The sequence below is a fragment of the Mycteria americana genome, chromosome 14, assembly GCF_035582795.1.
Source record: "Mycteria americana isolate JAX WOST 10 ecotype Jacksonville Zoo and Gardens chromosome 14, USCA_MyAme_1.0, whole genome shotgun sequence".
Taxonomy (NCBI): domain Eukaryota; kingdom Metazoa; phylum Chordata; class Aves; order Ciconiiformes; family Ciconiidae; genus Mycteria; species Mycteria americana.
Genome location: NC_134378.1, coordinates 18,317,632 through 18,344,406, shown reverse-complemented (window position 1 = coordinate 18,344,406; position 26,775 = coordinate 18,317,632). Strand labels below are relative to the sequence as shown.

General features: G+C 61.2%; 3 protein-coding genes across 9 annotated transcripts; 1 reads left to right on the top strand and 2 right to left on the bottom strand.

The window, feature by feature from the left end:
* Positions 1 to 977: 977 nt before the first annotated feature.
* On the bottom strand, positions 978 to 3,321 carry LOC142417075 (E3 ubiquitin-protein ligase RNF182-like). Of its 2 annotated transcripts, XR_012777876.1 has the most exons (3): positions 3,025 to 3,321; positions 1,725 to 2,550; positions 978 to 1,631 (listed from the first exon to the last, which is right to left on the bottom strand). XR_012777876.1 is itself a non-coding variant. In XM_075517388.1 (2 exons), exon 2 carries the CDS (start codon positions 2,516 to 2,518, stop codon positions 1,793 to 1,795), a length of 726 nt encoding a protein of 241 aa, XP_075373503.1. In that variant the 5' UTR covers positions 2,519 to 2,550; positions 3,025 to 3,321; the 3' UTR covers positions 978 to 1,792. The 2 variants fall into 2 exon arrangements, 1 of the variants encoding a protein (XP_075373503.1); XM_075517388.1 differs by having other exon boundaries at positions 978 to 2,550.
* A 3,013-nt stretch (positions 3,322 to 6,334) lies between these two features.
* PCIF1 (phosphorylated CTD interacting factor 1) lies at positions 6,335 to 19,271 on the bottom strand. 5 transcript variants are annotated; one of them, XM_075516774.1, is made up of 18 exons: positions 19,140 to 19,271; positions 18,770 to 18,878; positions 17,662 to 17,856; positions 15,752 to 15,890; positions 15,430 to 15,554; positions 14,824 to 14,961; positions 14,271 to 14,401; positions 13,879 to 14,033; positions 13,498 to 13,645; positions 13,207 to 13,290; positions 12,339 to 12,438; positions 11,962 to 12,124; positions 10,541 to 10,713; positions 9,977 to 10,063; positions 9,289 to 9,473; positions 8,682 to 8,775; positions 8,288 to 8,463; positions 6,335 to 7,442 (listed from the first exon to the last, which is right to left on the bottom strand). In XM_075516774.1, the coding sequence occupies exons 4-18, from the start codon at positions 15,873 to 15,875 to the stop codon at positions 7,190 to 7,192; spliced, it is 2,136 nt and encodes a 711-aa protein (XP_075372889.1). In that variant the 5' UTR covers positions 15,876 to 15,890; positions 17,662 to 17,856; positions 18,770 to 18,878; positions 19,140 to 19,271; the 3' UTR covers positions 6,335 to 7,189. The 5 variants fall into 5 exon arrangements, with proteins under 5 accessions (XP_075372889.1, XP_075372890.1, XP_075372887.1 ...); XM_075516775.1 differs by having other exon boundaries at positions 17,676 to 17,856; XM_075516772.1 differs by lacking the exon at positions 17,662 to 17,856.
* PLTP (phospholipid transfer protein) lies at positions 18,622 to 26,432 on the top strand. 2 transcript variants are annotated; one of them, XM_075516780.1, is made up of 16 exons: positions 18,622 to 18,757; positions 22,738 to 22,853; positions 23,054 to 23,153; positions 23,234 to 23,362; positions 23,520 to 23,675; positions 23,869 to 23,932; positions 24,065 to 24,128; positions 24,247 to 24,338; positions 24,477 to 24,653; positions 24,835 to 24,894; positions 24,996 to 25,157; positions 25,331 to 25,398; positions 25,481 to 25,523; positions 25,716 to 25,779; positions 25,867 to 25,943; positions 26,058 to 26,432. In XM_075516780.1, the coding sequence occupies exons 2-16, from the start codon at positions 22,745 to 22,747 to the stop codon at positions 26,208 to 26,210; spliced, it is 1,518 nt and encodes a 505-aa protein (XP_075372895.1). In that variant the 5' UTR covers positions 18,622 to 18,757; positions 22,738 to 22,744; the 3' UTR covers positions 26,211 to 26,432. The 2 variants fall into 2 exon arrangements, with proteins under 2 accessions (XP_075372895.1, XP_075372894.1); XM_075516779.1 differs by lacking the exon at positions 18,622 to 18,757 and adding an exon at positions 21,449 to 21,965.
* Positions 26,433 to 26,775: the final 343 nt, after the last annotated feature.

The window sequence follows — 26,775 nt, the reverse complement described above, 5'->3', positions numbered from 1 at the left end:
CCAGGCCCTGGGCAGGGCAAGCAGCCCCAGAAACCCAAGATCTGGAGTGTGGCGGCAATGTTGGCATCTCCCCCCTGCGAGAGTGGGTGCCCCCAGGGGGTGCCAGCGGTGCTGGAGCAGGGGTAGGGCGGGGGCGGCCGCGTCCCGTCCCCGAGGGCCAGGTGGGGGCCGGGGCTGTCGCCCTGGGGAGGGGACAGCCCCGTGGTCGGGCAGGACAGACGGCCACGGGACCCAGAAGCTGCCCGGACAAGGAGAGCGGGAGGTGTGGGCAGGGAGGGACGCGGGGCATCAATAAATGTGACTCTGTCTCGGACCCCCTGGTGTTGCCCGTCCGTGGCGGGGATGTGGAGGTGCTGGCGGGGATAAGGCATCTCCACTGCCAGCGCTGATGTGGGTGGCTCCACCGCCCCGGGGAGCAGGGCAGGTCCTGTCCGGAGCCCCTCGGGCTGCCCCTTGCCCAGCCCCCTCCGCCCCCAGCGATGTCCCCGCGCTGCCCGAAGCGGGACCCTCCTGCGTGCCTGGCCAGGCTGCCGGGGGTTTGCTGGCCCCGCCGCCGGCTGGGGCCCCCGAGGGGGCTCCCCCTGTTCGATGGAGGAAGAGCCGCAATGTTTCCAGGCGATTCGGTGCCATCCCGACGCCTCCTCGCCTTTCCCCTTCCCTGGACATTCAGGGTCACCTGTGGGTGGGCTCACGCGTGGGGCGCTGGGCTGGGGTGGCCGTCACAGCGCTGCGCCCTGGGGCAGCACAGAGATGGACACGGACACACATTGATGGGGACATGCGGGAGGCACCGCACACGATGGGGGGGGGGGGTAGTGGGCTGCCGGGACCGGACTCAGACCCCTCCCCGTCCCCCAGGGCCGGGCTCGGGGCAGGTGGCTCTGTGCAGCCCCGGGGTGACAAGCGGGGCGAGGGAGAGGGGACCAGGAGCCCCGGGAAGGCACGGACACGGGGCAGAGCTGTAGGCCGGCTTTTAATGTTCCTAAGAACTAGGAAACAGAAATCAAAAATAGACTTTGCTCTTCTTGATAAAAGTAATAAAATGGTTAGCGGTGTTAAATTAATCCTTACAAAACAAAACCCAAGGAGGTTAAATAAAGCCCAGAGGCTCCGCATAAAAACCACAACGACTACAAAACAGCTGCAAAGACGTCTTTACACACCAAAGAAACTCCTCTTCTCCGCCCCTCCCCTATACGGTACACAGCATCGGCGAACACGGGACTCACACACGTGGGAAAGAAACACGGATGCGATGGGAGCAGCCCTGCGAGGAGCACGGGCGCCACGGACAGAACTATTTACACTATGGACACGGAGCTGTGCTGGTGCCAGCCCGGCCGCAGGAGCCCCCGGGCTCTGCCCGCCCTTCTCCTGCCGGCGCCGGGCTGCGGCCAGCTGCCGGGGCCCCTCCAGCCACGGCGCTAGGCGCCGAGCACTCGCGCTTCCTTAGTCGGGATTAGTCTCCCGGCTGCCGCTTTGCTCTCGGCCCAGCTCCCGCTCTTTGCTGTGGAGGATGAGGAGGAGGAGGAGGAGAAGGAAGTGAGGGTCTGGCCTGAATGCTTGTAGGCTGCAACGAGCTCCTGCAGCTGCTCTGGTGTGAGCTCCCACTTGGCAAAGCCCGCGCTGTTCTGCAAGGGAAGGCAACAGGCGCTGAGCGTCTCCCCGTGGTCCAGTCACACCACCACGCTGTGGGTCAGCTGTGGGTCAGGGAACACCCATACCCCGAGGGACAATGCTCCAAGGTGCCCAGAGCCTCCCCGGCGCGGGCACAGGGCTCGGCTGTGCAGGGTCAGGAGTGGGGGAATCCGAAGACCTCGCGGCACAGGCACTGGCAGAGGCTGTAGACGATGCAGAGGAGGAGGGTGGAGGGCACGAGGCTGACCAGGACGATGCCCAGGCTGTGGTGCTCAATGAGCAGGAGGTAGATGCCGAAGGGCAGGGAGCTGACGTAAAGGAGGCAGAGGATGCCCAGGATGAAGCGGGGGACGGCTTGCCACCCCCAGGAGTGGCACTTCTGCCCCGGGCCGTGGCAGGGCAGCGCGCCCAGGCTGGCGGGGCGGTACAGCCGCACCACCTCCAGCCTGCCCAGGCCCTCCGGCGGGGCCACGTCCTCCGGCACCTCCAGGATGGTGACGACCAGGCAGTCGGGGCCAGGCACGGGCTCCAGCACGCTGGGGCAGAGGAGGACCTCGGGGGACCGGGGGAGACCCCGCTTCTTGGCCCACTCACGGCCCGTCAGCAGTGCCAGCGCCTCGCCGTCATCCTGCAGCCACTGCACGTCCCCACCGGGCACCGGGCTGTGCCGGCGGCAGAAGGGGCAGCGGAGCTGGCGGGGCGATGCGTCCCCCAGCGCCACCATCTTGCGCAGGCACTTGGCGCAGAGGCGGTGGCCGCAGCAGAGCAGCTTGGGTCTGCGGGCGCGGGCGTCGTAGCGGCTGTAGCAGATGTTGCACTCCAGCTCGGGGACGGCGAGTGCCGTCGACCGAGGCCCCTGCTCTCTGTCCCGCTGGGCCATGCTCCCGCAGGGCTGGCTGGGTGCCGGCTGGGCTGCGGGGAGAGGGAAGCCGCTGCGAGCGAGGGCTCAGCGGGGCAGGTTCCCGGGCCCTGCTGCACCCCACAGACCGGGTCCGGTCAGCCCCTGGGGCTCTGTGGCAGAGCGGGGCCGGCGGAGCGGGGCGCCGGCGGCAGCCCCCTCCCAGGCCCGGCACCGCCCGGCTCTGAGCTCCGGCTGGTGCCGCCGGCGCTGGGACTCGCCCCCGTCCCGGCCTCCGCGTGGGGTGGGGGGGTGGGGGGAGGCAGGCGTCCTTCCCGGGGGACGGGACTGGCTGCAGGGTGGGGGCCCAGGTCCTGGGTGCAGCTCGTCCCTCCCCGTGCCTGCCGGTTCCCCGGGGCAGGGCCGGCTCCGGACGCCGGGCTCTGCTGGCCGTAGGTCCCGCTGCCCTGCAGCCGCTCCCCCCCCTCCTCTCCCGGGCCGTGGGCGAGCAGGCTCCCGGCCCGCTCCCCCCCCCCCCCCCCCCGTACCTGCGGTCCGCGCCGCGGCTCCTGGGCGGGCCAGAGCCGTGGGTCGGGCCCCGGTCCCGCGGCCCCGGTGGGCCGGGCTGCGGCCCTCGCCGCGGCGGCAGGCAGGGCGGCGGCGTGCGGCCCATGGGGCGGCGTGGGGCGCGCTGCCCGCCACGCTGCGGAGGCAGCCCCGGCGCAGGGGCCGGCAGCTCCTCCGCGGCGTTGGCCTGGCAACGCGGAGCGGGAGGCGGATGCTCGGCCGGGGCCGGGGCCGGGGCCGGGGCCGGGGCCGGCGGCGAGCGGAGCCCCGCCAGGGCAGGGCCGGGCCCGCCCGCGCCGCAGGGCGCAGCCGGGGGGGGGCAGCGGGGTCCCCCGGGCCCCCGCCGGGCTGCAGCGGGGCGGGGCGGCTGCCTGCGGGCCCCTTCGCTCCCGGGCAGCCCGCAGGAATCTCCTTCCCGGCCTCCCCCCGGGGCCCTGCAGCCCCCGGCCCGCGGGAGGGGGCGGCCGCGGAGCGGGGTCCTGAGGGCACCCGCGGCACGGGCAGCCCCTCTCCCCGCCCCTGCCCTGCGAACGGGCGTCTCCTGCTCGGCCCCAGCGGGAGAAGCAGCCTCAGGCGTGAAGCGCCCAGCGGGGAGGGCTCTGCACACCCGTCCCGGGCCCAGCGCGTCGCCCGCAGCGCGGGGATCCCGGGGCGCGGAGAAACGCTCGGCGCTGCCAGGGCTTGCCCAGCCACCCCGCCGCGCTTCTGCGCCCCAGGGAGCCAGGGCCGGGGGCACTCGGGGGCCGCGGCACTTGCCAGAGCCAGGCTGGGCACGGCTGAGCCCTTGGCACATCCCTCTCCGCAGCTGGGTCTTCCCAGCCCGTGCCAAACCCCGGCCCCGGCTGCAGATCTTGCAGGGGTGTTTCCAGCACCCCCGAGGGGCAGCAGCCGTCAGAGACCCCCCGCTGCCCAGGGCTGAAGGCAGGCTGGCAGCGCCGATTCCTCGCCAGCGCCGACGGGGCAAACCTCCCTCCCGCTGCGCCGCCAGCCAGGAGAGCGGGCGGCAGCGCTTGCGGGGGTGGCAGCGGGGACCCCACGCAGTGACAGCCGACCCGGGGATGTGCCCAAGGCCAGGTGCTGCCGGGGGTTTCCAGCCCCTCGTCAGGGACAAGGTCACACCTTGCTGCTCTCAGCCCCCTCGGGGCGCAGGACAGGGTGTCTATGCCGGTTAAAAAGAAAATTACGGGGTTTTTTGCCACGCAGGGCTCTACCCTGTTTGCTGAGCTCCGTGAACTGCCCAGGTAATTCTTGTCCACACCCTGACGAGCACAGTGCTGGGCTGCAGCTCCATCCCGCGCCAGAGCAGCCGCTTGGGCTGGAGCCACCCAGAGCAGCATCAGAGAGGGGCCCTTTGGTTCAAATCATCAAGGTTTGGCAGAGTCTGGAAGGATTTACTCCAGGGGACCAGGCAACGTCCAGTTCCCAGTGTGACCGCTGACCTCGTCCCCCCAGTCCCACTCGTACCCCCCACGGTTCCCAGCTGCATCCCCGGCTGCCCCGCCACCGCAGCCCCTCGCACAGCCCTTGCTGGCCCGGCCTCGGTCACCTGCCCTCAGCACAGGCTCAGCGGGGCAGCGAGCACTCCCGAGCGCTGCGGGACGGCCACCACCGAGTGTCTCGGTGGGAAGTGTCACGTCCTGTCTTGGCACCGGGCTGATGGGGGTGCCCCATGCCGGCTGGTCTCGCTGCCTTGAGGATCGGGCAGCTCAGTCCTGCGAGCAGAGCCTGCTCCTTGTCCCGGCCACGCGCCCCCGGCCCCTCCACCCTCACCGGCCCCTCCGCCAGCTGCCGCTCCCTCCCTGCGCTCCTCCGGAGCCAGAGCCCACCCACTTCTGCCACCAGGGCTCGGGTCCCAGCGTGCTCCTGCAATTAAATACGTAACACGGTACTCGACCATCACCCGAGGGAGCAAGGCAAAGGACTCGGTGAGGACAGACTGACCAAGGAGCAGGTTTGCTGAACTTCCCAGCACCAGTGTGTGTCTCTGGTCACCTGAACTTCAGGAGCAGCCTGCCTTGGCTCAAAATAATGAATAAAAGGAAAAAAAAGTGTTACGAACTGCTGCTTTCACTGACTGAGTTCCCAGCCATCCCGAGTGTCATTGAAGGATGTCAATGATCTCCTCGTCTCTGTTGTTGAAAGCATCCCTGGAGAGCTGTGGAGATACCGGGGGCAGGCTGCGCAGGCAGCACGCGGGGCCAGGCCGCTCCGGCCCACACAGCAGCACCAGCACTGCCGCGGCACCGGTGCTGCTGACTGCAGTGCGCCACGTGCGTGACACGGACCCAGGATCCACGGCGCTTCCTCATCTCCTGGCTTTTAACTAATAAACCTCGTGACCTGTTTGATCTGTGCTGAGAAACGCAGCCCCACAAGGCTGCAGGATTACAGGCTTCCAGGCAACGCTAACCCACCCCGGAGCCGTTTCCCTCTGGGACAGCAAAACGCAGCTGGGGAGGACTGGCTTCCACGGTGCCTGCAGCCCGTCCAGAGGCAGCGGGGACTCTAGACGTAAAGCTGGGAAATTCCCAAACCCCTGAAAAGCCGGGTCAGAGAACTACCATGGCTTTGAACCCCCAGAGCCACCCTCACCTCGTTAGGCCAAAAGAGGCTGGCGGTAGCGAACGATTCTTTAATCCAACAGCCAGGGACAGGGCGAGATCGATGGCTGGAAGCTGAAGCAAGACCGGTCCACCCAGGGAAGGTCTGCGCTTCAACAGCGCCGTGCATCGAGCCCCAGGCCGCTCCACCCAGCACATCTCCCCGCTCACCACAGACGTCCCCCCCCGGCCAGCGTTAGGGACTGCCTGCAGGAAAGCCCAGCCAAGCTCTCACCACCGCATCGGTCACTGCTCCGCCCCGACGAGGCCGTGCCTGCAACACGGCTCAGCCTGGGCTTCCCCGATCAGGGGCGAAGGGCTAGCAAAGTGCCGAGAGCAGAGGCCACGCAAGGAGAAGCTGGGTGGTTCTGCCCTGAAGAGGCTGAGGGCGATTACAGCTGCCTGCTCTTCTTGGAGGGCCACTGCAGGGAAGAGAAAGCCAAACCCATCACGGTAGCGGCAGACAATGAACCAAGAGGGCAGTGGTTGGGTTCCTTTAGGGGGTTCACACTGGTCGTCAGGAAAAAAAATTCACCAGGAGGGCACCGCAGCACAGAATGGGTCAGACGCTAGATAGTTCTGCAAAAAACCCCAACGTTTTTCTACTTTTCAGCCAGAGCGAGACAGAGGCGAGGGCAGGGGGCGACCACAGGCCCCTGGATGACAGAAAAGGAAAGGCACGGACACGGGGCAGAGCTGTATGCTGGTTTTTAATGTTCCTAAGAACTAGGAAACAGAAATCAAAAATAGACTTTGCTCTTCTTGATAAAAGTAATAAAATGGTTAGCGGTGTTAAATTAATCCTTACAAAACAAAACCCAAGGAGGTTAAATAAAGCCCAGAGGCTCCGCATAAAAACCACAACGACTACAAAACAGCTGCAAAGACGTCTTTACACACCAAAGAAACTCCTCTTCTCCGCCCCTCCCCTATACGGTACACAGCGTCGGCGAACACGGGACTCACACACGTGGGAAAGAAACACGGATGCGATGGGAGCAGCCCTGCGAGGAGCACGGGCGCCACAGACAGAACTATTTACACTATGGACACGGAGCTGTGCTGGTGCCAGCCCGGCCGCAGGAGCCCCCGGGCTCTGCCCGCCCTTCTCCTGCCGGCGCCGGGCTGCGGCCAGCTGCCGGGGCCCCTCCAGCCACGGCGCTAGGCGCCGAGCACTCGCGCTTGCCATCCGTCCCTCCATCTGTCCGGCCGTCCTTCCGCCCGTGCGTGTGTCCCAGCTCCGGCTGCCCCTTCCCTCGGCACCCCAGTGTCAAAGGGGCTGCCTGCTCCTCCTGCCGTGCCACGCTGGGTTTCCTTGCCCTCCGGCGAGGGCCGCAGCCGAGCCTCCTCTCCCCGCCAGCGGCCGGGCGCTCCCCGGCACTCCTGGGCGGGGGCGGCGTGCAGTTCGCAGAGGAAAGCGGGTGCCGTGGAGCGGCTGCGCAAGAGTCCCCCGGGCCGGTGCTACGCAGCCAGCAGTCTCTCCACTGCCCCGGCAAGCCTCCTCGGGGCCGCTGGCACCTCCCCTGCTGCCTCACACCTCTGCACCTTAGTTGGGATTAGTCTCCCGGCTGCTGCTTTGCTCTCGGCCCAGCTCCCGCTCTTTGTCTGCTGTGGAGGAGGAGGAGGATGAGGAGGACGAGGAGGAGGAGGATGAGGAGCTCAGGGTCCGGCCTGAATGCTTGTAGGCTGCAACGAGCTCCTGCAGCCGCTCCGGTGTGGGCTCCCACTTGGCAAAGCCCGCGCTGTTCTGCAGGAAGAGGACGGCTGTGTTGTGCACGGCCTTGTAGTACATCTCCTCTCTGCAAGGGAAGACAACAGGCACTCAGCATCTCCCCTGGCCCACCCGCCCGCAAGTCACACAACTGTCACCCAGATCCGCTTCCTAGCACCTGCCCCTCCTCTTCCTGCGTGTAACGTTTAGGACAAGTATTTGTCTCTGTCCTTTTCTCGCATTATTCTGAGGAAAAGAGCAGGCAGAGTGCAGTGTCAGGCATTTCTGGGTAAAGGCAGAGGCTCGCGAACTTTCAGAGAAGCACTGATGCTGCATAGCCACGTAGTTCTCTACCAGAATGTGCACCGGGACATCGCTGTCCCTGCAGAAGGAGACTCATCGCAGTAAGGCATCAATCGTGACCAGGTACAGAGAACTCAGTGTTTAAGCACTTGTTGCTTAAACAAGTTGTTGCTTGAACTTGTTGCTTACACAGCAGAGCAACGGGCAGCTTGCTCCGCTGAGGACCAAGATCCTACCTGCCCCTTGCTTCTGCTTTCCCCCGAGTGACACCCAGTTGCTGCGGCATTTGGCAGCCCAGGAAACGCTGCTCAGCTGGCTCACCAGATCAGAGGGCTGGCAGAGGAGCAGAGATGATCACCACAGCACCGCATGTATGGCCTGTTCAGACTGAACTTGTACCCAAAGAATACACCACTCGCAAGCTTTTTGTTAGTGAAATACCTCAGTAGTCATTAAATGAACATGAAATTCACAACACTCGGCATGCCTATCGTGAAAATCCAGGGTGATTATGCACTGCGTTCTTCCTTGCGTGCTCCCTACTTCCCATTGATTTCAACCTAGGATAGGCTATTTCTGTCATACGGCTTCAGAAACGCATTCCCAGAAGGACTTGAGAAAAAGGCCTACTTTTTGCAGACATGCTGAGACCCGCTGCGGTATTCGTGATCAAAGGCTGGCAGGATGAGCTGGTGCCGCTTGAACTTGCTCTGCTCCATGCGGGTCAGGGCTGGTGTAGGAGGGTCCCGCCACTCGGGGATGAAGACGATAAAGGAGAGAGGCTCACTGGAGTTCTCCAGCAGTTTCTAGTTCAACAAGAGAATGAACAATCTCAGCGCTGACCAAGCAATGACCTGTCTAATGAGTTCTACTGACAGGAAACATTCCTGCTTCTAGAGCGGTGCCGCAGCAGTCACCGTTCTTTGCCTTCTGCATTACAGCCCTGCTGCGAGGGTGCGGGAGCAGTGGGAAGGACTGACTGCACAGCTCCACTCAGAACAACTCCACAGGCGAGCGAACATACCTCAAAGTGAGAAACCATGGCATCCATCAGCTCCTCACAGAACGGAGGATTTGCCTCAAAAGAGCCACTTATAGGGAAGAAATCCAGGCACGGGCTGGAGGAAAAAGGCAAAGATCCCTATCAGAGAGGATAGAATTCTAATTTTCACACCTTAAAAAGCATCCGTTCCTCAGAAAAGGCAGTCATACTCTTGGAAAGCCTGAATCCCCAGCTGTACAGGGCCTGCTGCTTCTAACAGCAGGACTGGTCACTGGGGACACGCTCCACCTGTAGTCACTGAAGGTGACTGCCGATTCAAGCCGACTGCTTGAGGGCCCAGGTCTCCCACTCTCAGAACAAGGGCAAGCACTGGCAGACCTATAAACTGCACTACTCCAGGGACCAGAGCCCTCTAACCAGACTAACGGCACCAGACTCCTGGCGGTTTCACAGCCAGCCTGTGTCCACTCATCGCCTTTAGGCAGGCCTGAAGTACGCATCCTTCTGAGCAGACATCACACAACCAGCTACCGCCCTGAGCGCACAGACACGTCAGCCGGTCTTGAGTCATCGCACGTGCACACACCCACACAGAAACACGGCAAGGGCACCGGAACGTAAGACTCACCCCCTGGATCCAAAATACCCGTCTGTATCCAAGAAGGCCGAACAGTACTGTTTAAAATAGCAATTCAGGGGCGAGGCAAAGCATTCAAAACTCACTCCAAAGAGCTTGTGGAGGGCTTCGAAGACGTGCACGGGAAGTGCCCCCTGCAGACCAGTTCCTTCGTACAGACCCACACCAAACATCATCTGGGGAGAGCAAACCCCGGTGAGCCGTGCCTGCACTCGCTGTTCCTGCTGCTCCCTTCACTGACCGCGGACCCAGGGCCATACATCCACGCACCCACTCCTCTAGGTATGCGGGGCCCCCTCGTCCTTTCTCAAATTCGTGTAGGTCCCCTGCATGTACCCAAGAATGCTCTTTAGACATTTCATCCAACTCAGGCCCCACAAACCAAGTGTCAATTTTCACATACATCCCCCGTGAACCTTTAGCTGGCCCTCAGAGTCAAGAACTACTGAAGGTTTCTTTCATAAAAATTTATCTTTACCCCCCTTGAGGTCTCCTGTCAAGATCACAATTGCTCCCCAGTGCCATCTCAAACACTGGGAGCAGACAACGGACCCAGTTTAAGCCCTATTTTGCATCAGGCTCCCAGAGCTGCGGACCTCCCCCAGAACAAAGACAACAAGTTCCGTTCCCCGCTATTACTAAGGCTTTCCGATGTACAACAACTGTGAAGAGACAGTACCTGGTATCGACGGAGAAGGCACCAAACCCTGGGCAGAAACTTTTCAAAGCCAGAGTCGTCAATGCAACTGTACCGATAGAGAAGCCACTGGAAGAGAAAGCCCAGCCATTAAACACAAACAGAATCAACAAATATAAGACAGTACACAAACATACCATGACATGGAGAGGGACACCGATGACCAAGGCGAGGCTCTGTCAGCACATCTGCTTTTACCGTGTGAGTGAACCGCAAGCTCTTTACCAGCATGAATTAATGTACCACATCAGCAAGTGCCTCTCACCAAGGGCTGCCACGCTGCGAGTACGACTGTTCTCGCAGCACAGTACGTAATCCAAAACATACGCGCAACACCTTGCAAGTATTCCCAGCAGAAGCCCGACCCTGACCAAGGTGAAAGTAGCCGTCCTCATTTCTGCTACTATTAGGGCAGTGTCTGACAGCCTCCACCAGGTCAGCACTCCATCCCTCTGCACAGTCCCTCCTCTCGGACAAGGAGAAATGAAACCTCTCACCAAAGAGCAGTTTGTGACAAGTCATGCAGGACTGGCAGTCGGCCCTTACCAGCTTGCTGAAGTAGTTGCGGCTCACTTTCACCATCTCCCCCTTGTACCGCACACATGCCACATTGTTTTCCATGTGCATTTCCACACTGGGGAGTGGTGGGGAGGGGATGGCCAGTCTCACTGGGTAACAGTATACAAGCCTGTCCTGGACTTCAGGAGCTTCTATCTCAGCTACGGAGAACAAAGAGAAAGGCAGCCCATTAGAATCCAAGGACGTTTGGGACAGATCTTCCTTCCACCTCACAACATGCAGCAACAGGAATAGGGCTAAAGAGCAGACCGGTCACCCCAAAAAGACCGTGGTGGTCCGTCACAGATCTTGTAGGCAGCTACCTAGGTTCAGAGCTGATTCCCCAAATTAATTCCATCACCCACTGCCAGAGCATAGAGAGGACCCATTTTGCAGTACTTCTCCTCCATCTCTAACGCAGCAGACCTGTAGACTGTACACAACCATTCCAGCGTCGTGAGGCACGTTCCAGATGAGTGAAACACTTTTCTTGTCATTACTGTTGTTATTTCAGTTTGCCCCAAACTCATCCAAAGCACAATAAATATTCCCAGGCTGTCAAGTGCAGGAGGCAAAGGAATCTTCCTGCTACCTTGTGGTTACCCATCACGGACAGCAGCTTAGCCTCGGCTTCAGCAGGAAAAAAGAGCACTCATGGGAAAGATCAGTTGGAAGGAATCATGGATTCAGTTGGGTGGGAAGACAAGCAGCAGAAACAGGGAGCAAAAGGCAGACACTGGGATCCGAAAGGAGTCTGAGGAGAGCTAGGACCCAAAAAGGAAAAGGACTACAGAATGTGGTGATGAAAGAAGCCGGGACCATGGAAGAAGGAAAAGGTGACTAGAGGCAGAAGTACAGACATAAACCAGGAAAAAATAACAGAGAAAAGATCAAGGAACATGAATCCTCTGCTGGGAAAGGAAGAAGGGTGCACAGTGACATGCTGGGAGGCAGAGGAGCGCAGAAAGTGCTCAGAACCCAAGAAATGTGGCAAAGGAGAATATAGGGAGGAGAGAGCGCTCAGCATTAGGAAGGGGAGTGTCAGCTGTCCCCAGGAATTCAAGAAGCAGAGCAAAAAAGTATGGTCCAGGGAAATGAACTAACGCCTTGTTCAGTGTGGTCAGCTCCTACCAAGCTACTTAATCCTGACAAATCATACATTTATGATAGCCGATATTACAGCTGGTAACAGTACCTGATGGAAAACACCCTGCCACTGCATAGGGACTGTGTGACTCCGTCAGCTGAGACCTATGCTGGACTGGCTATTTCTGACTATTAAATTCAACCCCGTGGACTCAGAGCAGCCCTCCCAACAGATAACGCTACTTGAATGGGGGCAGGCCAGACTGCATTGCCTTTAGGTTGCAGTGCTGTAGTCCTATAGCTCTTCAGAGCTGACTGCGTACCAGATATATTGTTCTCTTTGAGGATGGCAAGATGCTTCTCCCGGATCCGCTTGACGTATTCAAGGGATATGTAGTAAATCTTACTGCAGATGCCTTCAACGGAGTCCTTTGCTGCAGCAGACACATGGGGCCCACATTGTTTGCGTAAGTGCTCCAGGCGGTCCTGCAGAACCAGAGAACCAGACAGCCCCTTACACAACCCACCACCGGACTCCCCAGAGGTATGCAGAGTCTCCATGCCACTGTCATTTCCATTTCACGAAGCAGAAGAAAGCAATCGCAGCCTTCTCCAGGGGGACCTTTATCTGGCCCCAAACACGCCCCCCATCCTTTCCCAGGCTCCCTGTGCTCAGCTGCACGAGCGGAGGGATACTGACCATGTAGTCCTCCTTAGAGGCAGAATGGTCCCGTCGCAGCCAGCTGAAGGTGTCCTCCACGTTCCACTTCACCACCTTCCTGCTGTCTGGTGAAGCACTCCTGTACGAAACAGAGAAGCAAAATTTAACCCACGGCTGCGCGGCAATATATTCCATCCCACCACAACGGTCTTCTGTCAGCAGGGGAACAGAGCTGCTGACACTTCCTCAAGGCCCTACCCTGTCACTCCCCTCCAGGCCTCCTCTGGAAAGTGCTTCCAGACATTTGTATGACTAGGGACTGCCATGCTCTCTCCAAAACGCTGTGTAGCTGTGTGCTGTCCTCTCTGCAACAGGAGAGGCAGATAAAGCATTTATCTGTCATGGAAATGGTCCATTTTGATCTTGCCTCTCATTTTCAAATGCAGCCACTGCTAGGAGCTTGTGACTCTGAGCAAACTACGCCGTTAACAAGCTTTTTATTTTCCCCACAAGGCTATCTTCCTCAATTCTGTCCTGTGGCAGAACTTGTCAGAAAAATCATACATGGTATAATAAAAATACCATTCTAAGCTTGCTGCTCTTTAATAGCAGTGAGTGCCTAAGCACTCTTGTTTTTTCCCTCAGGGATAAATGACAGAAGGCATTCCATGTCCAGTATTTCACAGATTCTCACTTGTCTCTGCATACATTCAGCCTCCCAACATTAGACTTTACTGTAACGGGCCTCCAGCACTGTTGTTTTTCTTCTGTCGATTCCTAACCTTGCTTTTCCTCAGTAAGATGATGACCAGCACTGAGGAAGGTGGGATGCAGCAGCCCCTTCTAAAAGCCCCTATAACCTTTTTCTCTTTTCTGAACGTGACAGCACTGTAAGAGGAACTCCCACCTGGATTCAATCAGCCGTTTCGCAGCCTCAGCATACTTGAAGAGCAGTCTCTTGGCTTCCTCCCGGAACTTGATTCTGGATAACCTGAGGTAAGTTTAAATTCACATGCATCAGTTCCACAGCTGCCATGAAGGCATGGAGGCCAGGTCCAGTTCCCAAGCTTTACATCACCATCACCCTACCACTTCAGCAGCGGAAGTAAAACACAAAAGCACAGAACCATGGCAGCTAATCACTGGACCAGACCAACACAAAAACATCCCAGCAAGGTGCCCTGTCTTTGAACAGTACCTGATGGGAATGTCATTCATGATCTCTCTGAACATGGAAGGAGACACTACTGGCTCGCAGTCACTCGGTAAAAGAGGATCTGTCCCTTTATCAACCACCTTCCTCTCCAACATCCAGCGATTAAAGGACTCCCTTGGGGGGTCAATCCCTGGAGAAGCACAGAAGAAGGGTCTAATCAATACAATAGAGAGATGCCCAGAAGCTCTGATAAGGATCATCACATTGGAGTTCTGCCTAAGGAGTTCACAACCAACAACGTCACAGGGATATAAGCATCACAAGAAGAGATCACAAGGACAAGACAGACATACACCAGAAGGAAGAACCCCACAGTACTGCAGGATTGATAAGACAAATAAGGGGAGCCCAACAGAAACTTACCTTCTCGCTGCTGGCAGAGCTCACGATAATGTTGCCGCAGCTTGAGAATGAGCTGGGATCGAAGCAGCTCCACCTCGGGGTGTGGAGAAAGCACTTCAGATGGTGCTCTCTGCTTAATCACTGCATTTGTCTGAATATCCAGGTCCCAATATACTCTATGGCAGAAGCAAATGTCATCAGGATGGCCAGATCATTGGCTAATTATCAAATATTACTTCTAAAGATGCTTCCTTGGGCTGTTTCACCAGCCAGGAAATTGAACTATCAAGACTCCTTGCAAAGATATAGGGGGGTGTTACGTCCCTCAGGCTCTTCTTCAAAGACGTCTGGAAAACCAGGTGTCTCTAATCTACCATCGAGAAAAGAACAGAAGACAAATGGAGACAACTCACTCAGTTGGTCGTAAAAGAGCTGCCTGCTGTTTATCTTCGGGTGAAACACACCATGCCTTCAAAACAGAGGTTCCTGGAATACTGGGAGAGCTGGGGACTGGCTGAGCAGCTGGGTTCCCTGGGACATCCACCTGGGCGTGTAAAAGATGAATTACTGCCCCACAGAGACAGGTAAAGGGGAAGCAGCCCAGTACACCTAACAATCCTGCACCAGTACACCACTCGGGACACCCTCACGAGTTGCTAGCGCACGTTTTGCTTGCTGTTGGCGTAAGTGAACACGGACATGCAAGCTACCACGTTTCTCAGTCATGATCTGTCATCTCCCAACTCCCATACTCCACCTCAGGCTGTAAGAGAGAAATGGCAACTTGGCAGGACTGGACCCTGCTTCCACTTTTGTACTTTCTGAGTGTCAGCTGTCACAGCTTGAGTTGTGCTAGGGTGGCCTGACCTTGCGCAGTGGAAAAAAAACAGGTCCAAGCTCCAGACCTTCTAGGTTTCAGCCTGAACAACATCCTTAAGACTATTTATTTCACAGCACCGGACCCACCTTGGACTTTTTCATACTATTGCCGCTCGGTGGAACCTCCTCAGAGAATCTCCTCTTCCTCTGCTTGCTCTCCACAGAGGTATCTATCATCCCACCTTCCAGGGGCATCGGAGCCGCATTCAATCCCAGAGGGTCTGACTATGAGCATCCAAACAACAACAGCACATGTGAGTTCATCGGCTGCCACTGCAGAGTCCCAAATGAAGGCAGTAAGCCCTCTTAATCTCCCACTTCACTGCCCCAGGCTCCCACATGGATGCAAATAAGGACACCAATACTCACACCTGCAGAAAGCTAAAAAAAAAATCTCTTCTAGACCTGTGTCCGTATGCTTTTTTTTAAGACTCGGATAAGAAAAATGCAACACAACTCCCCAGGTTGAGTGTTCTTTGAGCAGTGCACTACACCTGGAACAGCACTGCCTGAGCATGCACCTGAAGGAGGAACGTTTCATCAGAACCGAGCCAGACACTGGACTCGGCAAGGAGTTCTGAAGGTAGAGAAGACCCTCCCACATGTGCAATCTGAAGTCCACAAGACCATGGCACCTGCCCCTGCAGAATATCCCAGTACTGGCACAGCCCCTTGAGATGAGTGCTTACTTACAATGACATCGTGTTGTCCCAGAACAGGCATTTCCCACAGAGACTGGTTAGTGAAGCGATTGAAGTAGTAAGGGCGATTCTCCCGCTTGCTCCAGCACTTCTCCCAGCCAGCCTGCACCAGCTCATCTGAGAAGACAGTGAGAGAGTCAGGAGAGGAGTCCTGAGTAACAGCCCTGCCCTTCCGGTCCCCATTACTGTCACAGCACACTCTGAAACACGCATCATTCCTAGCCTCCCTCAGCAACCTCGCTTCACCCTCTCTCCCTGGCTAGCAGGGCCCTGTGGAACTCTGTGCTGGGCCTTCCCAAAACCAGAGTCAGTACCTGGCAGGTCCTGTACCAGTCGCATAGGTTTGGGGGAGCTGGGCTGGTTCTGGTTGGAGGTGCCAGGTGAGTGACTCATGAGAGACGCTTCCTCTGCAGGGCTTCCGTGATTCTCATTGGCCATTTCTCAGCAACCGCACTAGAAAAAAATACACAGAAAATCTGTGTTACAGCAGGAAAGATCCCAGATCCACTTGGCCCACTCAGCTGTAGCACTACAAGTTCATTCTGAGAATAAAACAGGGTTTGAACCAGTACACACAAAACAGCACCTAAGTCCTGAAAAATACCCGTTATCCTAGATGCAACTAGCTATGAGGAATGCTGAGCTTTAAATGGTATCAACCATGGAGTTCTTAAGGCCAGCATTTAAAATACTCACTTTTCAGCTAGGTCTTTCCTAAGAGTGCAGCGCCTGGTCCCATACATCAGGACTGAGAGCATAAAAAATAAAACACACTCCTCTGTGAACACATACCACCTTCTGCCACACTAATACTACTAGCCATAGCTGATCTGTTATCCTCAGAGACAGTTTAAATCAACATTTACACGCACGTAACTTCACATAATTTAAACAAAAGGCTTTTATTAAAAAGCTTCTGCTATATAAAATAGCCCTAGCACTTCACTAATAACTTCTGTGGTTCAGAGAACTGCAGGCTAGGAGTCAGGAACTCCTGAATTATCTTCCTCAGCATGTCCCAGGCCCAGACTAGCTGTAAGGCCTCAGCCAGGCTGTTTTAGCCTTTGGTACTTTTTCATCTTCATAACAACAGTTATGCAAAAAAAGGTCTGTTGAAACAATAAAGCTCATCTTAATCATAATTTATTGTTGCCAGCTGGAGAGAAACAACTAGGCTTTTCCTCTCTTAGTCACCATTCTTCCCCCCCCGGGGAAGTTTCTGAAACAGCACTGCAGATTGCTTCTGTCTGGCAGCCCTAAAGACAGTGGCAATGAAGTGGAGGGAAACAAAGGAATTTTAAATTATTACCATCTACCTCAGTTACTTAACTCTATTCAGGCCTTTGGAGACACCCTACACAACACCAAAGCTAGGGCCGCAGTAGCACAATCTTGTATACAGAAGGGTGTTTTTTAACTGAACACCACAGTGGCCCCAGCAGTAGGCTCCTTTGTATACTATCTCTTAAATAAAAACTCTGCTTTGGTTTGCACACTAAGTTATTTTGGATTTATTCACCCTTGCTGTCCATAAAAACTGTGCTGGCTACTTCAGAAGAGCTGAATGGTAGGAGCGGACAACGATCAAGAACTAGCAGGCACTAGCTAAGCTGTCTATAGTACCAGTTGTGGAATCAGCGTGATGCAGGCTAGGGCTGGGGAGCACTCGACCCTTCCAGCATCTCAGAAGATGTTTCTGTTCTTCCAGCAAGGGTAAGCAAGGAAAGCTGTGGGGCACTGCAGAAACCTGGAGTTTTGGTCTCTGCTCAGAACTCGGCAGATAACAATAACCAAGCCCACAGGCGAAAGCATCTGCTGCAGAACACACCAACGCAATCACGGACACTGAATCACCTCAGCAGGTGAGTGTTGCGCAATATTTGTTTACTCACACTTCCTCCTGAACTCCAACCCCGCCGTGCCCTCTACAGTCACTTCACTTCAGCTAGCTGCCAGAAAGGCGGCAAGGTTAGCCCAGCCACCTCGAGGAGACACAGCAGGAGCTTAGACTCGTGTCGGGGCTGTCAGCGCAAGGAAGCGCACCGGAGCCCCAGGGGCCCTAGGGCTGCAAGGCAGGAGCCTCATCAGGCAGTACTGCAGGTGCAGTAATGTTCGACGGATGTGTTTAGCCCCTCCTCTTTAACTAAAAACATATTCGCACATGCAGTTGCTGATGTGTCCTGCACATTACACAGACAACACGTTATAATGAACTGGCAGGTACTGACGAGACCAGACCTCCCAAAGCGAGCCAAAGATGTATTTCAAGAAGTTACGGATAGCGCTGGGTATCAAGATCTTCCTAGACTGGAGAGCACACACCGGCTGCGGCAACTTGCCAGGGTTTTTCACCTCTGACCGCTCAAAACGGCTGTCAAATAGGGTTCGCTGTTTTTGCCTTCTCCCACTTATGGATAAACTAGAACGGTGGAAGTAGACAAGAAGCTTTCTCACTTGATCGGCGTTGATGAGTACTAAACCCAAGTACCCTTAAGGTCTGGGAAAAGGAGAAAAGCAAACTAACAGGAATCCTGACAGAAGCAACCCTACTGTTATGTAACTGGTATCGGGACTTAGACAGTGAAAGGGATCCAGAGTAAGCATTTTATGGTGATTAGGGTATTGTTTTTATACACCATGGCAATGCATACAGTACTTCACAGACACAGTAGAACGCCGTCCCTGCCCAGAGAGCTTACAACCTAGGAGCAGCAGCAGCACAACCAGAGAGACCACAGCAAGGTGGAAGAAGACACAAAGTAAAGAAGTACAGCAAACAGGATCATTATTTGTTTCCATTTCACCGAGGCAGGATTTTACACAAGACAACAGCAAATGCAGACAAAGGAGAGCAGCGACAGCCCCCTGGGACACAGCAAGGTTCTCCCTCATCCCAGAACCACGGCTGCTTCAGGAGGCTGGAAGCCAGGCCACCGCCTCCTTCCATCAGTACTTCTCCCTTTCCCGAGGGCCAGCCCTTGCGCCTGGCGAGGCGGGACAGGGGCTCAGCAGAGCACAGAGCTCCCGAGGCGGCACGCGCACGCGTGCGGCGAGCGCCGGGGACCGAGAGACCGTGTCTGCCGAGGGGAAGCATGCTGCCGGGCAGCGCGGAGGCAGCTCCCGGGGCTGCCCTCCCGGAGGCGGTGACGGGACGGAGCTCCTCGGCGCGGCGGGCCGGGACCGGCGGACAGCCACGGGCACCGGTGCCCGGCGAGTGCGGAGCGGAGGCGGCGGCGGCGACAACTCTGCAGGCTGGACGGGAGGACTCCGGGGGCACGGTCTAAGCGGGGCGGAGGCCGGGCGGCCCCGCGCCCGGGCAGGCGAGTACTTACGGTGGCGGGCTGCCTGGCGGGACGCGTGGCCGTCGCTCCGTGCTCGCCGCTGGCGCGCCGGGGCCGCATCCTCATAGCGAGGCGTCCCGCGCCTGGCCCGCGGGGGCCGCTGCGGAGACAGGAGGCCGTTACGGCGCGCCGCGGGGGAGGAGCCGCCGGAACGCGCGCAGGCGCGGCGGCAGCGGCGGGAGCGCGGCGCCCAGCGCAGCCGGGGCGGGCGCAGCGGCGGCGGCCGCGCTCTAAGATGGCGGCCGCGGGCCTGCGCCGCCTCCCCTCCGCCCGGCCCGTCGCCGCCCGCCCCCTCCTCCTCCTCCTACTCCTCCTCCTCCTCCTCCAGGGCAGGCCCCGGCCGCGCGGGAGCGCCGCTTACCTGGGCGTGAGGTCGGGGGCTGTAGGCACCGGGCACCGCTGCGTCTCCCGCCGCCGCCCCACCTCCGCCTCGCCCGCCCCGCCGCCGCCATCTTGCGCCGGGACCGCGGGCCGCCGGTGCGCAGGCGCGGGGCCGCCCCGCCCGCGGCACCGCGCAGGCGCCGCCGCCGGGCCGCGCCGCCCGGCGCATGCGCGCCCCCCTCCCCCGCGCCCCGGCCCGGCGGCAGAGCGCCTGCGCCGAGCCTGGCCCGCGCTCGGGCGGGCGGGCGGGCGCATGCGCGGAGGGCGGGCGGCGGCCCCGCCTGCCCCGGCGCCATCTTTGGTGTGGCGCGGCGGCAGCCCGCCCCGTTGTGGGCACGGCCGCGCCGCCGCCGCTATTTCGGGCCGCGCAGCCTGTCATTGCGGCCCGCGGTGGCCGCCGCGGGGCGGCCCTGCCCGGCCGCCGCGGGCGGTTCCTGTCACAGGCGGGGCGAGGCCGCAAGCGGTCGCCACCAAAGGGCCTTTGAAGTGCGGCGGCGCCGGGGCGGAGCGGGCGGCCGGGCCCGAGGGCGGGGGCCGCGCCTTGATGTGCCGGGCGGGCGGCGGCAGCGGCCCAGCTGGGTGCCCGCAGCGGGGCTTCGGCCGCCCGGCGGGGCCCAGCGGCCGCTCCCTGCCGACGCCTCAGCCCGCGGGCCGGCCCCTGGCAGCCGGCCGCGCCGAGTGCCGTTCGTGCCTGCTGACAGGAATCCCTCTGTTTAGGGGCTTCCGCTGAGGCGTTGCTGCCTTCGCACCCGCTCGTTAGTTGTTCTTGCGGCCCGCAAGGTCGGGTTTCAGACAGGCTGCGGTGGCGTGCACGCCTCGGCCGCCGCGGCCGGTGGCCGTGTGCGATGGGGTGGTCGTGCAGGTGTGTGCCCAGCCGCGCGCCTGCCCCGCGCCCGGTGCGGCGCTTTGCGGGTGGAGCTGGGCGCCGGCGCCGAGACGGGTGGCCATGCTCCTCCGCCGGCCCCGGGGATCGCTCCTTGCCCCAAGACCAGCGGCCGCTGCTGCGGCAGCCGTGGCGTGGCTGCCTTCCCGCCTGGTCCGTCGGGGTGCGTGCCTGGCCCTGCTCCCTGGCGTGGCTGGAGCTCCCGCGGGGCCCACCTCGCTGGTTCCTCTGTGCCCACCGGTTGCATCCTCCCGGAGCCCCGGGCTGTGCGCTCGTGGGGACAGACGTGCCTCTGCCACCTGCGGCACGGGAGCCCAGACCCCGCGAGAGAGCGTGGTACTCGCAGCGTGACGGGAGCGGTCTGCATCCAGCGCGACGTGTGTTGGAGGACGACGCCGGGTGGGGAAGGGGGACGCGGCAGGACACAGGCTCCTGCCTCCTGCCAGTTTCTGGAGGGGGCTGCAGGAGCCTCCGCCGTCCCCTCACAGCCTGTGGGCTCGGCTTGCTGGGCGGATGGTGGCCGGCGCTGCCTCACAGCCCCTGTGGAGATGGGCAGGGGTAGCCGCGGGGTTGTCACCCCCAGCCGCGGGGCCTTTTCCTGCCCTTTGCCTCTGGAGCCTCCCTGCTGCCCAGCTTTCCAAGGGGCTTTCGGTCTTCCTGGGCAGCGGCCCGACCCACTCGCTCTCCCAGAGGTCCTGCCCTCTGCTCCGAGAGCACCAGGGTCAGTTTAATGAGTTAATGCTGGCAAAGCAGTTCTGGAGGGATAAGTGCTGTGTAAGCACTAAGCCTCCCGAGTCTCCCTGTGTTCGGCGCACGAGCCCCGCACGGCCGGGCTCTGCTGCCCTACAGCACAGATAATCGCCCGGAGCGCAAAGTGCTGGCTCAGACCAGCCCCTTGTTGCGCGGCCTGGGGGGGAGAGGGGACTCTTCAGAGGAACGGCGTGAAGCCTCCATCCTAGGAGCGAGGAGGCTCAAGCGGCCGAGGGGGTGGCTGGGGCAGGGGCAGCCCCTCGGCTGCGTGCCCGCAGCTCGCTCAGGCAGGGCCCCGGGGGCCTGGGGAGGAAGCCCTGGCCTGAGGAGCTGCCCGTGCTCCCCGCCATAGGCGCTTGCAGGGGCGGGAGGGAGCAGGATGGCAGCGCGGGAGCTGCTGGGGCCGCTTTGGCAGCACCCATCACGGTGCCACGAGCCCCGGTGCCTGCCAGGCTGCCGGCAACAAGCTGGGCGAGTCCAGGCAGAGGCACGTCCTGCGACCCTGAGCTGCCCGGTTTGTGCCGGGGGCACACGCTGTCGGGGCAGCGCTGAGGATCCGGCAGCCTTGGCACCTTCTCTGCCCGGGGCTCACATCACAGATGGGCACAAACCAGCCTCCGTCAGCACCCCCGGCCCGGGGCCGCGGGGCCCGTGATGGACCCCGCTGGGCAGGGCCGGCGCTGGGAGAGGGCGGCTGGGGGAGCTTGGCACTGGTGGAGGCTTCATAACGCTGACTGGGGGGGCTGCCCCGACGCGACCGACCCCTCAGACCCCATTTGCGCGCGTGCCCCTCGTAGGGCTGAGCGCTGCCGGGGTGCGGGGGAACCCCATGGACATGGCACACGGCTGCTTGTGCGGGACACGGGGAGCAGCGTTTGTGGTGGGGGAGGAAGGCTGCGCCCTCAGCCCCGGGCCCGGGTGTCTGAGCCGCCCGCTGTCTTTCTGCCTGTGCTGGCGGGCAGCCGGGGCGCAGCGTGCCGGGGACCTGCATCCTCCCCGTCCGCTGTCTCCTCCCAGCTGTGGGCTCGCAAGGAGTGGCAGCTGGTGGGATATATAAAGGCAGGGGAACCTCAGCCAGCTCAAAAGAAACTCCTGGAGCTACTGGTGCTCTCCCTCCCTCCCTTCACGTGATTCAGCTTCCCCACACCAGGGGAGCCGAGGACAAGCCTCGCTGTAAGTACCCGAACTGAGCCGGCATTGTGTGGGCGAGCCCCCGGGTCCGTGCACAGCCTCGGGGGAGGATGGCGGCTCTGGGCCCCGGGCAGGAGGGTCCCCGTCCTCTCCCTTGCAGAGACCTGGGGGAAGCGCTGTGGGGGAGCCCTGGACCCTCCCCACGGTCTTGCGGGGAGCTCTGCCTGTCGCTGCTGGATCGACAGGCTCCAGCTCCCTTCCCTCCCAGCGTGTGGGCAGGCAGCACATCTCCATGGGGGCGGGGGGGGGGGGCAGCTGGGGCCGTCCCGTGGGGCTGGGAGGGCTGTGGGGCGGCCCCACAGGAGAGGGCTCCCTTCTCTGTGGGGTGCTGGGGTTCCCCGCTGCAGCAGCACATGTCGGGCTCGCACCTCGCCGTGCAGTTTTGGGAGCTGGGCGTGTTCAGGGCAGGGTGGGACGCTGCTGGGGCCGGCAGGAGCCGACCGGAGCGAGTGTTCCCAGGGGACACGTTCCCTGCGGGCCTCACAGGCTCCGCGCCGGGGGCTTGTGCGCAGCACCCGAGGGTGGGGGCTGTGCCACTCGTGGGCTGCTGGTCCGCGGGGGTTCAGGCAGTGGGGGCCTGGGCGGAACAGGGCTGTTCGGCGGGAGCAACAGAGCCGTGGGGTGTTCCTCAGGGCCACCCCTGCCCCAGGGCTGCGAGCGGGCTGGGCAGCGGCCGTCTGCCTCCCAGGGTGGCCGGGTGTCCCCCGTGTCACCCACTGGGCCAGCCTGTGTTGACCCTGCTCTCTGCCTCCAGGTGCGAGATGGCTGCCAGCGGCTGCCTCCTCCTCCTCCTCCTGCCCTGGCTGGTCACGGCCTCTCACAGCCCACCCGGCTGCAAGATCCGGATTACCTCCAAGGGGCTGGACCTGGGTAAGGGGCCGGACGGGACCCTGCTCCCGGGGCCTGGGTAAGAGGCGGGTTGGGACGCTGCTCCTGGGGTCTGCACCCGGGTAAGGCTCTGCCTGCACGAGGGGTGGCTGGAGAGGAGCCGGGGGACTGGCTGGGGGTGATGCTGCTGGGAGGGCGGCACAGCCTGGCTGCGGCCAGCCCAGGCTCATTTTGCTTTGCAGTGAAGCAGGAGGGGCTGCGCTTCGTGGAGCAGGAGCTGCAGAACATCTCGGTGTCGGACCTGCACGGGAAGGAGGGGCAGTTCCACTACAACATCAGCCAGTGAGTGCTGCCCGCTCCCTGCGCACGCAACTCCCCGCATCCATCTGTCCGTCCGACCGTCTTTGTCCCCTCCCCTGCAGGGTCAAGGTGACAGACCTGCAGCTGGCATTTTCTGACCTGCACTTCCAGCCTCAGCAGCACCTCATCTTCAACATCACCAATGCCTCCATCAGCCTGCGCTTCCGGAGACAGCTGCTCTACTGGTTCTTGTGAGCCACCTCCCCGTCCCGCTCCCCCGGGCACCAGCCTACCCACGGCTGGGCCACAGCCGCTGCTCGGCCATGCCTGCTGGGTGCCGTGGGTGCCTTGCTGCCCTGGAGCTGGTAGGAGCTGTGTGCTCCTCTCATCTGCTCTCCTCGGTTCCAGCTATGACATCGGCTCCATCAATGCCTCTGCGGATGGCGTCCACATCCACACCGTGCTGCAGCTGGCCAAAGACAAGGCTGGGCGCCTGAAGATCTCTAACATCACCTGCAACGCCTCCATTGCCAGAATGCACGCAGGCTTCTCCGGCACACTCAGGTACACCCAACCCCACCGCGGCAGCCCCGTCCCTGCGCTGGGCCAGCTCTGCCTGTGCCCGGCTCCCCGGCCCCGCTTTCTGCACCCTTGGGACTTCCCCGGCCCAGGCTGCGTGCTCACACGGGGATGGAGGGGCAGGGCTGGAGCCGCGGGGGAAGGCAGGCAGCCGCAGAGCTGCTCTCGTGTCCTGCAGGAAGGTCTACGAGTTCCTGAGCACCTTCATCGTCACGGGGATGCGCTTCCTCCTCAGCCAGCAGGTACAGCCGAGCGGAGGCAGGTGACGGAGCCCCGGGGAGCCTGGCCTTGCCCTGCCCCGCGGCGGGAGGAGGGTCCGGGTCCTCACCCACACCGGAGCGATTCCCCTCTTAGCCCAGCCCCTTGCCTTTCAGATCTGCCCGTCCCTGGAGCACGCTAGCCTGGTGCTGCTGAACTCCGTGCTGGACACGGTGCCGGGTGAGTGTTGCCCTGGGGGAAGGGCCCAGACCCCACTCACTGTGGGGAGGGCAGAGCTGGGCGCCGGGCTGCCGGGCGGCCCGCAGGCTTGGTCACAACAGCACACCTTCCCTGGCAGTGAGGAACTACGTGGATGAGCACATCGGGATTGACTACTCCCTCCTGCGGGATCCGGCCGTCTCCGCGGACACCCTCGACCTAGACTTCAAGGTGAACACTGGATCCTGCCCTGCCGACCCTCCCGCAGTCCCCGTGGGAGCAGCTGTGCCAGCCTGCACGCTGGGCACCACGGAGCGAGCAGGATGGGCTGTGCTACGGCTGCAGCAATGTCTCCTGTTCTCGGCCCAGGGCATGTTCTTCCCCCGTGCAAGAGAGAACCAGGAGCTGGAGAACCACGCGGTGGAGCCGGTGATCAAGGAGACCGAGCGCATGGTCTACGTCGCCTTCTCCGAGTACTTCTTTGACTCGGCCATGCACGCCTACTTCCAGGCGGGTGTGCTGGCCATAGAGCTCCAGGGGGAGAAGGTAAGCCGTGCCGGGGCACCGGCTATGCACAGGCCCCTCTCTGCGGGCAGGGGCCTGCCGCTGGGCAGGAGGGAGGGCTGGGGTCTGCCCGCAGAGCGGAGGAGGTGCCATCCAGGGAGCGGCTCTGCTGGGATCAACAGCAACCGCTCGCTTACCCTCCGGCCGTTTGTCCTCCCTGCAGGTGCCCAAGGACCTGGAGGTTTTGCTGAGAGCCACCTTCTTCGGGACCATCTTCATGCTGGTGAGAGGAGCAGCCGGCCGGGGCGGGAGGCACAGGGGAGCCCCTGGGGCAGAACACGGGCCGGCCCAGCTCTGTGCCTCTGGCTCACCTGCCCTCCCCAGAGCCCTGCTGTGGATGCTCCCCTGCGGCTGGTGCTGCAGGTGTCAGCTCCCCCCCGCTGCATCATCAAGCCCTCGGGCACCTCCGTCTCCGTCTCTGCCTTCCTCAACATCTCGCTGGTGCCCCCGGACCACCCTGCCGTCCAGCTCTCCAGCATGGCCATGGTGAGCAGGGGGCTGGCCGGGAGGAGCGCACGTGGCCGGGGCTCCCTGTGCAGCCACCCCAGCGCACAGGGGAAGAGCGTTTCCCACCCCCCCATGGGAAGGGTCTGGTGTCCCAAAGCAGAGGGACAGCAGCGGGCACAGCAGGGCTGCGATTCGGCCTTCTCTCTCCCTAGGAAACAAAGCTGAGCGCCAGGGTGTTTCTGCAAGGGAAGGCGCTGCGCGTGCAGCTGGACCTGCGACGGTACGGCCCATGCCGGGGTCCCACAGAGGCTGCGGGGAGGGTGCCCTCCGCGCCCCGCTCACGGCTGCTTTCTCCCCTGCAGGTTTCGCATCTACTCCAAGCAGTCTGCGCTGGAGTCGCTGGCGGTGAGTGGACTCCTGCCAGCCCGGGGTTCCGGCCTCCCTTGCTAGCCCCCAGCCACAGCACGGGGCAGGCTCGGGGAGGGGCTGCGCGTCGCAGGACACCCCTTCCAGCCCACCCAGAGCTAAGCGCAGGCGGGCCCTGCCCGGGCAGGTCTGCCGCTGCCGGTGCGCTCACCCACTCTGCTCTCTCCCCAGCTCTTCTCGCTGCAGGCCCCACTGAAGACCCTGCTGCAGCTGACAATCATGCCCATCATTAACGGTAGGCACCACCGCTGCCTGCACACTGCCGGGCTTGGGGCAGGGGCACAGCGGGACTCCGCTTCACTGATCTCTCCCCTCCCTGCAGAGAGGACTAAAAAAGGGGTGCAGATCCCACTGCCAGAAGGCATGGACTTCACCAGGGAGGTGGTCACCAACCACGCGGTACGTGGCAGGACGGGGACAGCCCCGGCCCCCCCAGCGGGCGCAGGGACCACGTCCTGCTGGCACAGGGCGCAGTCGCACCCAGCCTTGCGCTAATCCTCTTCCCCTTCGCAGGGATTCCTCACAGTGGGAGCTGATCTCCACTTTTCCAAGGGGCTGCGGGAGGTGATTGAGAAATACCGCCCGGCCCCTACCGCCCCCGCCTACCCCAGCTCAAGGCCTGCAGAGCCCAGCATGGAGCCCAGCGTGGACCCCCGCCAGCTCTAGCTCTTCTCCCCCCTCGCTCCTTCACCCTGGACCGTGGGCAGATCCTGGGCTGGACCCGTAGACTGTAGGTAGGAAGCAGCTTCTCCGGTACCACTGGCATGTCCTGCAGGGCGCCCGTACCCTGGTGGGTAGCAGCAAGGGGGAGACGGCCGCTCTGGGAACCCCTGCTGCACCCCTTCTCATTACACTAATAAACCACTCTACTCCAACCCACGCGGCCTCGTTGCTTGGAGGACGTGCCCGCGCCAGACCGCACGGCTGCCAGCACGTGGGGAGAGAATGGGGAAGGAGGCAGACAGCGCTGCTCCCCCGGCTCAGGTACTTGGGAGGCAGACACAGCTCAGAAGCGTGGCAGAGGGGCTCAGAGCAACCGCACGTCCCCTGCTCTTGCGGGTGGCTCGTTCCCAGGCCTCAGTGACCCCCTGCAGAGAGGGGGGCACAGACCACAGGCCTTGGCTCCCCAGCACGGTGCATCAGCACTCACCTCCGCTGGATCCTTGGCTTGTAGCGGTACTCCTCAGAGAGCAAAGGAAAGCAAAGCGGGGCGTGGTAGAGCAGTGCGAGG

Coding starts and splice junctions, on each gene's coding strand:
- LOC142417075 (XM_075517388.1), bottom strand. CDS start 2,518: ATGGCCCAGCGGGACAGAGAGCAGGGGCCTCGGTCGACGGCACTCGCC.
- PCIF1 (XM_075516774.1), bottom strand. CDS start 15,875: ATGGCCAATGAGAATCACGGAAGCCCTGCAGAGGAAGCGTCTCTCATG. Junction 14,034..14,270: donor GCTCTTTTACGACCAACTGA/GTGAGTTGTCTC, acceptor CTTCTGCCATAG/AGTATATTGGGACCTGGATA. Junction 12,125..12,338: donor CCTCTAAGGAGGACTACATG/GTCAGTATCCCT, acceptor CTGGTTCTGCAG/GACCGCCTGGAGCACTTACG.
- PLTP (XM_075516780.1), top strand. CDS start 22,745: ATGGCTGCCAGCGGCTGCCTCCTCCTCCTCCTCCTGCCCTGGCTGGTC. Junction 22,854..23,053: donor CTCCAAGGGGCTGGACCTGG/GTAAGGGGCCGG, acceptor TTTGCTTTGCAG/TGAAGCAGGAGGGGCTGCGC. Junction 24,654..24,834: donor TAGAGCTCCAGGGGGAGAAG/GTAAGCCGTGCC, acceptor TCCTCCCTGCAG/GTGCCCAAGGACCTGGAGGT.